Raw genomic sequence first — 14,160 nt, 5'->3', positions numbered from 1 at the left:
CCTGTGGTCTGGGTGTGGCCACTTGTATAACACAGGATCTGAAACCGAGAAAGCAGGTCACGCGTGCGATAGCGCTGTTCCCGCCAAATATTCCATCTCGCAATGGCAAGAACAAATGTATCATGTGGGACTTATGCAATCGCATATTGCGATTGTAGATTGTATTTTTGAATTTTATTATCTAGAGGGTGTGGTCACAATGAGCTCTTGTCTACCACGTGGCAATTTCGCGCCAAGTTTTCACGCTTTGCTACGTCACGTCACTGACACTGGTCACGTGGCAAAGCTAATTGTCTCCGGTAAGAGATATACACTCGTAACAGCCTGGGCTCGGAACGGGCCGACTTTCCCAGCCTCCGGTTGTTGATATTTGCCGATATCTGGACTAAAATCCCGCTGTGGGGCTATCGAGGAAGGAATCGAGAGCGTTAGAGGCATCCGTGCTGCGAAAGGAAGCCATCGCGAACCGGATATTTAGCCGGGAGTTGGACGGTGGCAAAGTGGCACGGCGCGGGACTGGCGACACCGTATAGCGCATGCAGACGATGGGAGCCCGCCGACTACTCACCGCGGCTGTCCTGTGCTTCTCGGTCATCAGTGCCGCCCACGGGCAAGGTGAGGCGATCGGTAACCCACCTGCGGTTTATTAGCGCAATATGAGCTGTTAAGGGGGCAGGGGAGCCGAGTTAAGGGCTTTGTTTTGGTTGGGACGGCATGGTTGGGCCGCCATGCGCCATTTTGTACATGCATGCTGGAATTCACGACCGCAAGCAGGCACATGACCGAGCTATCGTTTTTCTTCGGGCGCCAAAATATCATCATTTTAAGTCCCCCTCTAGGTCCTTCTGTCGGGCATTGATGTAATTTCCTACCAACTCTGATGTAATGTCTGCAAGTGTTTCTACAACTGATCCCGCAGTCTAGGTTTGTATCGTCTGCTAGGTACGAACGTGTCGATTACAGATACAGAGGGAAAAGGGGGTGGGGGGTGAGGTCTTTTTCGTACGGTCTGAAACCACAAAAATCTGCAATACTTATCGCTTGAATTCCAAGAATAACTCGCAATTACGGGTTTGTATTTAATAGCCGAAGTGGTCTCTTGGTTTTGAGAATATTTTTTCCGCAAGATTGCAATAAATTGAAACGCCAAGTTAAAGCCTTTCGCTTCTCTGTAAATTACCCTTAATAGAATCCCGACGCCAAGTTGGGCTCGAACAGATTGAATAAATTTGCTTGGATTATCCATAAGTCTTCTTGAATTCCGTGGGGATTTGATCTTAAAACGTGCGCCACGTAACATATTCTACCTTGATTGTAGCACCTATAATTTGTTAGTAAACACAACTCACCTTCCCATATGTTTTAAGAGGGGTGGGGGGGGATTTTAAAACATGTCGCAAAATAATCCTCAAATCAAACAACACTCCTACACATCCGCCTTTTCTAAACCAGCACAGTTAAGTGTTAGTATTGCTTCACCCTCTCCATATTTTGACAAGGAGCAGTCATCAAGTGTCAATATTGTAATTACTGATAAAACAATAGATAAAGAACAGAGAAAGTGACATAAGATTAGAGCACACCCTCTCTACTAGCTGTGTAATCCGAATTATGTGCAAATCAGTTATAATCTATGTTGTCTTTTCCTCACCCACCACAAGCCCTTTTGTGGTATCAGTGATTATTTTGTTGTGTTTGTGTTTGAGTTAATAGCTAAGCCGTGGTGTAGTATTACCGGGGCACTTCCTGATGACTTGTTTGACATGGCAAACTCCCCTCATTTGTATTTTGGCTGGACCTTCCAGGTTAAACAGCCGCACCTTTGCATCAATCAAACACCACGATTCCAACCCTGGATTTTGTAAACCTAGCTGTATAGCAGTGTTTCTTGTCTGGATTGCAGAACTGTTTAGAATATATGGTACTTTTCACCTACAAGTGTTTAACATGCAAACAGTATAGCAGAGAGTGGCTGGAATTACAATGTGTAGTGCCCTGTGCTTGAAGCAAGTAAAAGATATCACAGCTTCGGTGTAGTCGCATTTTAAGTTGCTTTTGTGAATAGAAATTGCAGAGGAAAGGTCATAGGCGATTCCAAAACAGTCCGCAATGCTGCTCAACTAGTATTTGTAAATGTTATCTTGTAGGAGCTTTTATCAGTAAACGCAATTGCTTTTTGATGACTAGGGAATTGGTAGCCATTCTGGCTACAGTGTTCAAGGATTGAACGTTTATTCATTAGTGTGTTATGAACACTGACACCATTGCTGCTCAATTTCTGATGATCAAAGCTTCGCGTGGTACGCCATGCCTTACGTGTGGTCTTTGGCGTAGTAAAATATAAAGTGATTGCCCCGTTTTTGGCTGGCGGCCAAGTCACAAGACACGCAAATAGGATCTACGTTTCTTTTTATGTCTGACAACCTTATCCCTATTACAGTCACAAGCTTATCTGTAATGTGAGAGAGACTCATGTGACTCAAACCTGATGAGTGCTCAGGCCTAAAGGACAAAAAGGGCACCAGATAGAACTTCTCAGTATCATGAATTTGCAGGTTTCATGCTACACTAAATGTATTTATGTTTATATGTAAGTACAAATGTATGTCGGTGAAGGTTAGACATTCAGGCAATAAGATATGCCAAAAAACTGTTACTCAAGCAACTGGATATGACTTTGGTTCAGTTCTGGTACGATTTTGATCCAGTTGCTTGAGTATTGGCGTATTTTTGTTTATTGCTTACTTGGTATAATAATAGGATGTTGTTTTTGTACCAATGCCAAGAAAAACTAGGAATTGTCTAGAAGATCACATGTTTGACCAGATGAAAAGAAGGTCTTTGTTATAGGAAAGAACAAAACAAGTGGGAGGGGGTTGAATAGTATCATGGGTCATCTGTAGACTTATGAAGACTAATCATCATCAAAATTTCTGTCCCCAGAGGCATAACTTTAATTGTCCGGCTCCTTTTGAAGTGAGAAATAATGAAAGTAGGTCATCTGACCAACTTGTGTAAGGGTAATGTTACCTAATGGTTTGGAGAATGTTTTGATTTTGAACTGTAAACAAACAAGGGTTACCCAGAAAGTCACTACTGCAAAGATGGAGAAATTACAAAATGCAGAAAGATCATTAGACTGTAGCATCACTGTTGCTATAAAATTATTGTCTCTTGACACGGTCTTGTACTGTTTCAAAGTGTTAATTTTCCCACTTACTTAAATTATTTGGTAATTTCTATAGGAAAAGAATGACCTTTATGTGTTTACGATGTGATACATTAACTGTATAAAAGAAAGGGAACTCCATTATAAAAGGTAGGTGTACTACAAGGTCCACTTCTTATGCAAGTCTTGTTGCAGTACTATTTACATTATCTGTACATTTTTCAAAGGTCAAGGTTTTAGTTTTTTTGTATGGCCAGACGACAATGAATTCACTGTCTGCAAACCACGTGGCTTTCAAGCCTGGCACGATCTTATCATTATCATGCACAACACCCACATACTTACATCACAGTGTCAATATTAGGGGACAAATAACTAGCTCTCGTGTTGAGAACAAAAAAGTGTTTCAACCCAACTCAACTCACACCAGTACCTTGGGCATTTATTCTAGATAGTTAAGTTCTAATGACCATGGGATCCTGTGCGAGTTGGTCAAATTGTATTGCTTCTGAACTCAAAACACATTCAGCTTTTATATGGATGGATGAAGGGCAAGCCCTCCTTGTGTACATCCAAAATCTTGTTACAGAAATAACAAGAATTCCTTTCTGCACTGTGTGTTACAACTAGATATGAAAGGGAACCATTGAACAACTTTCACGTGCAAACATAGATTACATGATGCAACCCTCTACCTTTCTTACCTTACCTAACAAACGTTGCATGCTTGTAGGCATAATTTGGATGCTGATGCAATCTTTTCCAGAGGGCTGCTGGAGTGCGTTGACCTGAAAGAAGGGCTTGTGAAAGAGGTCACCAATGTGTTACTTTTGTGGGGAGGGGAATCATAAGCATATGTTGTTATCTGTAAAAAGAGCCACATACAGTTCCAGTTCCAGTTTCAATAACATTACAGTTCCTATAAATTCTAATTGATGTGGAGTATGAAGATTGTGGGTACTGCTTTTGGAAAAAAAAGGGGTTGGAATATGTGGTATGGAAATGTTTCTAAATGATATTGATCCAAATGTAGAAATCTTGTGCATGTTTGTTTATCTGTATAAATCAATATTTCTGTATGAATTTGTGAAGTGCGTTTTTGAACTGCGTGCAACAGCTTTTCTATGCCTCAATGACAAAATCAATGGCTTGCAGCTAAACATTAGGAAAAACCAAACAGTAGCCTTGCGTTGCTTGAGTTACATGCCAATGACAAGACACTAAACAAACAACCCTGACTGAGAATTTTACAAATTTCTCAAGGAATACGAACCTTGAACATTGTCTTGTACTGTGGTTTACCTTTGCACTAATTCCAATTCTCATTCCATTGTGCTTTTTCAACTTCGATTCTTGTAAAGCACAAGCATAGAAAGCCATGTAACGTTACCACACAGATGCTGTGTTAACAACATAAATAGAGCCTAACCATGCTGTAACAACAATAATGATAGTGATACCTCTGTGTTTGCATCTACTATGCCCTGTCATTTGTAAACAAATGGAAAAGATGAATGAGAATTCACAATGCCTGAATGAATGCCACACAGGAGCCATTCAGCTACATGATAATTGTTCTGACAGATACACATCAATTGTGAGTGAGTCCTTGGGTGATGAAAAGACTATAAACGACTGGATGCTAATGAATATGCATTGTTGCTGGTAATAGTTACCCCACCTCCTTCCCCACCCATTTTTTATGGGTTCACCACACCACGAAGTGGTGTGGTGAAACCATATTGCTTTTTCTGATGTTTCTTCTTCTTCTTCTCCTCCTCCTCCTTCTCCTCCTGCCATTTTTTAAATGGATTCAGCTTCTTCATTTTAGGGCCCAAGGTCCTGAAATTTGGTATGGAGGTACAGTGGGCAAATACCCCTAGGCGTTTTTTAAATTATTGTGATACAGGCTTTTAGAATGGTTTTATTTGAGTTTTTTGGCTGTGTTATAGCAAATGTATTACTGTGTTAGGGTGCCTTGTTTACCACGTTTGGACATGAGTCATCACAATGGAATGCAGGGCATCAACCAATAGGCATGCAGCTTTCCTCTATACTTCTTGCTGATTGGCTGTTGGGATTTAACTTGATTAACACCTGCACAGAAGCATTTCCATACTGACAGTATGTCTGTATTCAAGTGTTTTGGTAGGTATTTCAAGCTTTCCTGCTCCAGCAGTGGAATGCCGGGCATGGACGTTTTTTTTATTTTGAAAATCAACAGTTTGCATTATGCAATTAAAAATCCTAACCAATAAAGTAGGGAATAGCTATCCAACTGTTGTTTTAGTTGTATTTTACTTCATATTATAGTTATATCAATGTAAATCATTGTTTTCCCTTGTGTTTCCCATTCTTTCCCTGCCATGTCGTAAAATGTGGTGAACCCATCGCTGTATTTGCTCCAAAGCAAATATTGGCCTTTCTAGTTTCATTCCTTCTTTTCCCCACCCTTCCTCTTCGTTTTATAAATTGTAGGATCATGTTCAGTAGGAAGGGTATCATCGCTAGATACTGTAGTTTTTTAAACGACACTTACAGTTAGATGTGCAAAGGCTAGGTGTAATAAGTCATTTTTTGTTATATAATATACTATATAGCTTGCTGCCAATATCGGCTGTACAGATACAGATACAGAATATCCTGATTTCTTAGAATTGTAGAAAACACAACAAAGGTACTGAGTTGTAACATGCATTGTAATCCACAGACTCCATATTGCATTATCACTACAGTGTTTGTGTTATTCAAAACCTTGAACTTTGACAGTTTGGGACCCTAAAGTGAGGGTCTTTAATTTAAAACACTCTCCATTGCCCCTGTGAGGTCAGGGTTTTGGGGAGGTCTCAGGTAGCATCAGCTTCCTTTGATTGTAACAAGTGTAAACACTGTTATAGTCTGTAGGGATAGACTAGTGTATACAAACAGCAAATCAGCTTGTCTATGTGTATGTACAGTAGGGTTCTGATAAAGATATAAACAGCAGCTATTTTTGGCTTTGTTAGACCAAGAAATATATATCCGAGCACATTAAAACTAGCAAGATAGATATAATAGATTGGAAAAGCACTGAAAAATATATTCATAAACCTTTCGTTTTCAATGCCAAATGCCTATGCACAGACACACACATGTACAGTACCTACTGCATATTATTTGTACGTTGTTTGCATATTTATGGGGTAGAAATGACTACCATATGGTGCTATACATTAATTTCACGTTACAGGCAGCCACTGTGTGTTTACAGAGGAGTAAACAAGATTTGTGGAAGCACTGAAAATATATTTATAAACCTTTTTTTTTCAATGCCAAATGCCTATGCACAGACACACACATGCACAGCACCTACTGCATATTATTTGTACGATGTTTACATATTTATGGGGCAGAAATAACTACCATATGGTGCTATACATTAATTTCATGTTACAGGCAGCCACTGTATGTTTACAGAGGAGTAAACAAGATTTGCGGCATGCTCGTTATTTTATAGACCACAGCCGATAACCATATACCACATAAGCTCCGTAATTGGCCTGAACAGGGATTTACAGTTGCTATGGCAACAAATCATACTAAGCTGTCACCGTTACCATGGAAACAGAGCTCTGCCTTCTGTCGGAATTTGTTTGGGAAGATCTCCTTATTTGGATGTGTGAGTCAAAATTGATCAGAACAGCTTGCTTGGTTTGGTTTGCATATGGTGCATGTCGAAACAATCTGTTACCATATTTATTTTGCTACAGTCAGTAATCATTTTTTGTAAATATTATAACATGTATTTCTGTACTGTACTGACATATTACCATAGTAACATTTGATATGTCACATGCATGGTTCTTGTCATTTTATGTATTGTATAACAGATGTTACATTGGGCTTTCTTACTTTGTTTTACTATTATATAAAGAATTAATTTTGGCTCCACTTTATCTGATTTCATGGAAGCTCAGAGCTTTATAAAGTAGTACAGGGCTGTTAATCTTTTATGTAAAGTTCTGCATGTGTAAAGTCAATATAGAGTATCCCTACCCAGTTTCTTGGAAGACTACCCTCTACAATATGTTACCACTACCAGTACATAAAATGGTTAAATAAAACATGTTTTAATCTCTTTGATGAAATTCATTAGTTGCAATTTCAAAATAGGAATTGTAAAATTTTGAAATCTAGTCTGGTTATCTAAGAAGCATAAATTGCCACCTTCTCTGCCAAACTTGTTGAAGGTTTTGGCACTGGTCTGTTTATATGTCAGTGAGCAGGTTACTTGGCCAGTAACTATGTCTGAATATCTGGGACATACCAGTATATTTGACTCATTGGAGAAATGATTGTTGCCAACTGGAGGTGGTTACTACCAGTCTGAACTGGTACCTGCTGAGACATAGCTTAGGCATGAGAAATATAAAGGCCACACTTCCTGTGTTGACTGTATGTTATGCTGATAGCAGCCTGGTAGAACCGAAACATATTGTAGAAGTTGTTGAGATGATATACATGTACCCCCCTCCCACAACCAGCAGTGATCTTCTGAAAGCAAGAGGTGGCAGTGGCACATAATCTCCAAGCAGATCTTCAGTGGCTGCAAAGGCAGTATCAAATTGGCTAGAGGATTGGACAGATTTACTATGGAACATCTTCTTTTCATCTTTCATCAGGACATCTGTGTTCTGTCAGTATTCTCTGAGTCATACAAAGATGCCTGAAGTGAGAACCTACACAAGTCTGTGGGGTCTTGGTGGTGGGCGTTTGTTTTTAGGCAGTAACATGACGATTCTTGGTTTCATACGCAAAGGAATATGCATGGGTTCCAGAAAGTTACACAACAATATGAAGACATCAGGAAAGAGAAGTGTGGAAAACTGTTATCAACTGTGCAAACTTCCAACAAGGAAGTTTGATTTAATTTAAAGTATATTGATATTGCTTCTTTCATATAATTCAATTGTCTTCCCTCCTTGGTGTCTGTTCTTCAAGAAATGTATACTGGGAACAGCATACAGAAGCAGGAACATGGTCTCTTTTGAGAGCCAAGTTGCCATTCTGTGTGTAACATGTACGGACTGACAACTTGTGCAGAAGTCCACATTATGACTCACATGTACAGATTAAACGTGAAAACACATGTCCCCAGTCAGTGACGTTTTTGTGTGAAGACTTCGGGCCTGTATTGATGTAGTGTGTCAGCTTGGGAGGTGTTCTATTGTACAGGGGAAGGTGGCTGTACGTTTACCTAACCTTCTGTAGACGTTTACATGGGCACAGTGCAAGCTGGCTTCTTTATTTTGGCTGGCACCTTTGTGCTCGGTTCTGTTTGATACAAAAACTGAGCAACAGCTGGGCGTTTTTGCTGTATCAAGCTAGGAACAAAGATGCTGTCTTTTTTGCTGTGGCTCCCTTTCCAAGCACGTTGGCAGCACGTACTGCGCCTTCGCAAAACGGTTTCTGATGTTTGGTCAATGTTGCATCAGAATGTTGCCCATGGCAGATGATATCAATTCTGACATAGCATTTTAGAATTATGACCAAACATAATTTGTATTTGTATAACCTATGCCTTTATGATTCGAATATAATTCATGATGTAAATTATAATATAATTTCAAAGACAACGAAACACACAAAACTTAAAAAATATACTTATTTATTAATGATTTCTGCTTGTATGTATTGGTTGTTCAATGGTTATCCCCAAGTAAACAAAAGTTTCACAAAGATTCATACAATATGCTATGTTTGGTACAATATGTTTCCCCTTAAATATCCAAAGAAATGATTTGGTGTTGCCTAGTTATTATTCAGTCTCTTGAGCTGTACAGTATGTATACAGACAACCATGTCCAAGTGATGACACACTCCAAATTGGCTTAATCTTGAAACACCTGTCATGGTATAAAACACTCCGTCTGCTGGCATCCATCCATGCCTATCAATTTCTACCCTGATTTAACTTATTTTAAGTAGATGTGTGAAAGTTGGCCATCAAAGCTAGCACACACAGTGAAATTTGTTGCGGTGACTTTTCCAGAAGTCTATGTAAGTTGATTTGTTGTGAAAGAGTGACCATTGTACCAATTATAGGAAACAAATCGTTAAAACAGGTCTTGGCAGAATAAGAAAATAAGTTCTTGAAAAAGTCGAGGACCTTTTGGAAAGGGTTTCGAACCTAATTTCTGTTCTGTTTACAAAGCAAATTAAGAAATCCTTTCAAGTTAGAAATCCTAAAACTAGTGATGTAAACAGGTTTCCTGGAGAAACTAGACTGAAAACCCGATTTAAACCAGCCTATTCAGTCCCTATCTAAATGGGGTGTGTCCCATTGTAACAGGATTATAGTGATTTCTTCATTCCCGTTAGTCATGCTGCATTGAATAGTAGATTTTCAATGGAGACCCTCGGCTTATAAGATTGATAGGACCCCAAGCAACACCCCAGACTGCTGCAATGCAGTGATTGTATCAATACTTAATACAGGATTGCCCAGTGTGAGCATTGGGTCTTGCTGCGAAGACTAGAATTGAAGCCAGGGACTACCGTAGTGCATAAAAAAAGTGCAAGCTCTATTTACCATTACCAAGAAGGTTGTCTATTTGTTTGTGGTTTAATATATAGATGACTTGCAAATTAGAGGTAATGGTAACAGTAATGATTTTCGTCTCAGGAATACGTATGCTTAATATAATAGTCAATAATTTCCTGCAGGAAAAAAACGCCCAGTGGTTTCAGAACGAATGTTATTGAAAATTCAGTTGACATGAACGGAAGAAATTATGCTTCCCAGCAATCTGTGCTTCTGAATTAATGTCTAGTTTGATGCATGTAATAATTAATGTTTGACGATTTGCCTGAGAGCACACATATAACAAACCGTATTTCACAATTAAAGTTGTAACCTCGCTGTAATTTGTACATGTAGATTGAAGACAAATTGCTGATTTTTGAAATGTAGGTTGACAACTACTCTAAATGCATGAAGCCTGCAGTGGGAAGAAGATTTGGTTGTTTCGTATCTATCACCAGAGGTGCTTTCAGGTGTATAAGGTTACGTTGAGAAGCGTGATATAATTCCAATGATTCGACTTGAGTTATAGCTGCTCTGGAATCATCCACAAGGGAAGGCAGGGGCAAATGAAGCCACAGATTGCAGAATTGCCTGTAGACGTAGGAAATGTGACTGGAATATAAAGAAGGGAACTCCTGTCATACAGGTCACAGAGTGGTAAAATGCCTGAAGCCCCCAGCCAGAAAATTTAATCAGGATGTCTTCTCTTGCTGCAAGGTCTTTGATATGGGTTGCTTGTGTGCGTTTTAATGGATAGTCTCTTTTGTTTGCCAAAATTGCTGTGATAGCAGCAGGATATTTGCAATAAAGCAGATACTGTACATGACAGGTTTATTTATGTACGAAGACGATCATTGTAATTTACATGCTTGTATTTGTAGTGCCCTGATAATTTTCAAGTGTGAAGTGATACATGGAAATTGGTCCAGACCGTCTTATTGCGTTGGATGTACGATAAATTTGATTATGGATAACCGCAGCAGAGCACATGAACGATTTTTCCCACTAATGGGAGTTTATTGGGAGATGTCACGTTTTGAATAATGCTTATGGGTAGAACCATAAATGGCGTAATGGTTTCATCTTATGTGACATAGTGTTAGTGAATCTAAATGTGCAATTTGTTGACTATCAAAATGTTGCAATTTCATAAAGTGTTTATTAGCTCGTAAAGATACAATAACCATATATCATAACTACATAAATCATAACAAACTAAACTGAAATTAGGCAAAATTTGTCACTGCAAGGCTTGTTGAAGCTTGTTCTATATTAATGAAAAAAAAATGACTGCCCCTTTTCTTTAAAATTTCCTCTTGTAGTTAAGACCACTATGTTTTAACCCAATGTGAAATGCTAATATGTAAAAGCAGTTGAGGTTTGTGACCCCTGCATAGCATGCAAGTCTCATCCCGACCCGGCGTTATCTTGTCTATCCTACGTGATGAGCATGTGTTCGTCAACCCTTGAGACATTGAGTTGCCCCGTGATTGCAACAGAATTGATCCATGACCTTGCTATATCCTATTCCAGTCTTGTCATGAAAGTTCATCTGTGTTGGTAGTACTGTAATCATAGTAAAATATTAAACTTTATTCCAACACAATGGGTATAGAGAGATCAAATTTTCAGGATAATTAATGACCTATTACTTCCAAACGCAAACTTGTGAGAGTTACGGTTACTGACACATCCATTCCAGTCTTGTCATGAATGTTAATCTGAGTTGGTAGCAATCATACTAGAAAAAATATTGAAATTTATTCCAACACAACAATAGAGGGATCAAAATTTCAATGACCACTGTTGCCTTCATCCGGATAATTAATGACCAATCACTTCCGAAGGCAAACTGGTGAGAGTTAGGGTTACAGACACGTCTATTCCAGACTTGTCTGGCTTCCAAGTTTACACAGAATTACAACTTCAACGTTTCCTCATTACCCCCATCCCTGCCCTTGGATATGTAATTACATATTCCTCATTAAAACTGTGCCAGAGGTGGAAAGATTTTGGTTAGTTACAGCTGAAGTAGTGATAGACTTGTACATGGAAAGGCTGGGTCAAAGAGTCGTGGATTCCCATTTCGACATGCTGTCTCCTTTAGGCTAAGGTAAAGGCCGGGACTTGAACCCATGACCCAGTGTTCCAGAAGGGGTATTGCTTCCTCACTAGACCAAGGCACCACCTCTAATCTCATACACAGACCCTGTCAGTCCAGACTTGCTCCAAACTCAAAAGAGTTGTGGATTCTCATTTCGACATGCCATCTACTGTAGGTTAAAGTAAAGGCCAGGACTTGAACCCATGACCCAATGGTCCAGAAGGGGTATTGCTTCCTCACTAGACCAAGGCACCACCTATAATCCCATACACAGACCCTGTCAGTCCAGACTTGCTCCAAACTGTCTTGCAACATGCAAGACATAATACAGGCTGAGTGGGTCACCTCGTCTGACCCTGTCAACTCTAACTCTGTCCCAAGGACTCTTTATCTGATACAGACGTTTCCAAAGGGGCAAACCGTTAAGTTTCCAGGTGAAGGAAAGCTTATATAACAACATTCCATATTTATCCTGCCAAGCAGGATAATGTAGGTCATCCCCTAATGAGGTGAAGCATAATGCATACTGCTTTTTATATTTACCAAAGGAAAACATACTGTTTTTGCTATGTTTCTTCTTCTTCTTCTCCAACCCAAAAGGTCAATGACCTGAACCAGACTGTCTGTTACTATGGTAACTATTGTTGGGTTACATCATGTTGCAATTTTATAGCAGGAGAGATTTAGACTTCTGTCTGACCATATATATGAATGTGTTTGAGTAAGAATTGATAAAGCAGACCATATGCGAAGATAAACATTATGCATTTGCTTTGTTTTGCAAATGTTACCCTTCTAGTTTCATAGCTAAGTTTGCAATGTTAGGTTTTACCAGTGATATACTGGGTCACCCCTACTTCTCTTCAAGTGATCTTTTCTTTGTGCAAGTATTCTGTGCCTCCCCCATACACATACATGTAACACAAGGATTAACATGCCATTCAAAGCACAATTTATTCTGTAGGTAGCAAACTTTCAAAATTCTTTGCATGGCTAAAGAAAAGACATATAATCTTGATTTCCTTGGTAAATTTACAAGGATTGGAAACATTTCTACACACAATCATGTGGATACAACATTTTGTTCCAGACACTTGAGATTTGATCTACTATGGTCTAATGCAAACCACTTAGGGACCGTACGTTATTTATCGGGGGGGAGGGCCGGTGCGTAGGAAATCGGGCAGAAAAGGTTTTCCCTGGCCCTCCCCCCCATATTTATTTTTTTTCCCTGGCCCTCCCCCACTATAAGAAAACTTTCCTTGGCCCTCCCCCCCTTTCTGAAACATTACAAATCATGCCCGTAGCCAGGATTTTGAATGGGGGGGGGGGTTCTTCCCACTGCTTGAGGGGACCTCGAGCGACGTAGGCGGGGGCATGCTCCCCCGGAAAATTTTGAAAAATTAACCTTCTAAAATGGCATTTCGTGCATTTTTGAGAGGGTTTCCAAGAAAAAATCTGAGATAAATTTTTATTCAATGACAAAGGGAGCAGTTTTTCTACGATTCCAGTCCATCTTTTCAAGAAAAATCTTGGACCTTTACATAAAAAGTGGACAAAAAAGTGGACCTTTACATAAAAAGTGGACCTTTACATAAAAAGTGGACCAAAAAGTGGACCTTTGAGCCTTGTGGGGGGTTCGTCCGACACGGGCATGCAAATGCCCCTGAAACTACATCCTAATTAATACTATCAACAATAATTTATTAATAGTTTGATATGATATTTAAGTGCGGCACGCGACGAAGTGAAATATTCCGTGGGAAGCTCCCGGCTCTTGAGCGTGCCCGCCGGGCCAAGGAAATGGGGCAAATTTGCGAGGACGGGGATTGGCTTTTAAAATACCTGGCGGTTTGTTGGGTCGGCGTTGTTCTCGATAGGCAGTATTCAGACCAAATAAGACTCTACTTTGCTACGCTCACGAAGGTTGCTGCGTTTTTGGCTGAACGAAAATGTCGGGGATTTTGTACCGACATCTTTTTCCGACGACGCCATTTTGGCGAACAGAGTTAAGGGAGATATGGAAGAAACCAATCACACTCGGGGGCGACCAATTTCGGGCGAAGGCGCACACGCATTTTCGGTTCCGTGACCGGCTGCCAAGGACATATAGCGTGTACTTTCCTACTTCTCAAAGCATTGAAAAGGTATAAGAATTGTGATAAAAAGTTTTCCTTGGCCCTCCCCCGCCTTCTCTTATTTTTCCTTGGCCCTCCCCCGCCCTTCTCATTTTCCTTGGCCCTCCCCCGTACGCACCGGCCCTCCCCCCGGTAAATCCGTAGGGTCCCTTATATAAGAGATTCCTATTGAATCTCTATCCCC

General features: G+C 39.9%; 1 protein-coding gene across 1 annotated transcript in view; it reads left to right on the top strand.

Moving 5' to 3' along the window:
- The first annotated feature begins 290 nt into the window (after positions 1-290).
- LOC109479030 (low-density lipoprotein receptor-related protein 1-like) overlaps positions 291-14,160 on the top strand; it is a 100,535-nt gene continuing 86,665 nt past the window's right edge. The window contains exon 1 of the mRNA XM_019780871.1: positions 291-615. Coding sequence (XP_019636430.1) covers positions 537-615 — 79 coding nt within the window. The 5' untranslated portion in view covers positions 291-536. The remainder of the gene's footprint in view (positions 616-14,160) is intronic.

This window comes from Branchiostoma belcheri, unplaced genomic scaffold (assembly GCF_001625305.1).
Source record: "Branchiostoma belcheri isolate BF01 breed outbred unplaced genomic scaffold, Haploidv18h27 scaffold46, whole genome shotgun sequence".
Taxonomy (NCBI): domain Eukaryota; kingdom Metazoa; phylum Chordata; class Leptocardii; order Amphioxiformes; family Branchiostomatidae; genus Branchiostoma; species Branchiostoma belcheri.
This window is presented reverse-complemented; position numbering and strand designations above follow the sequence as displayed.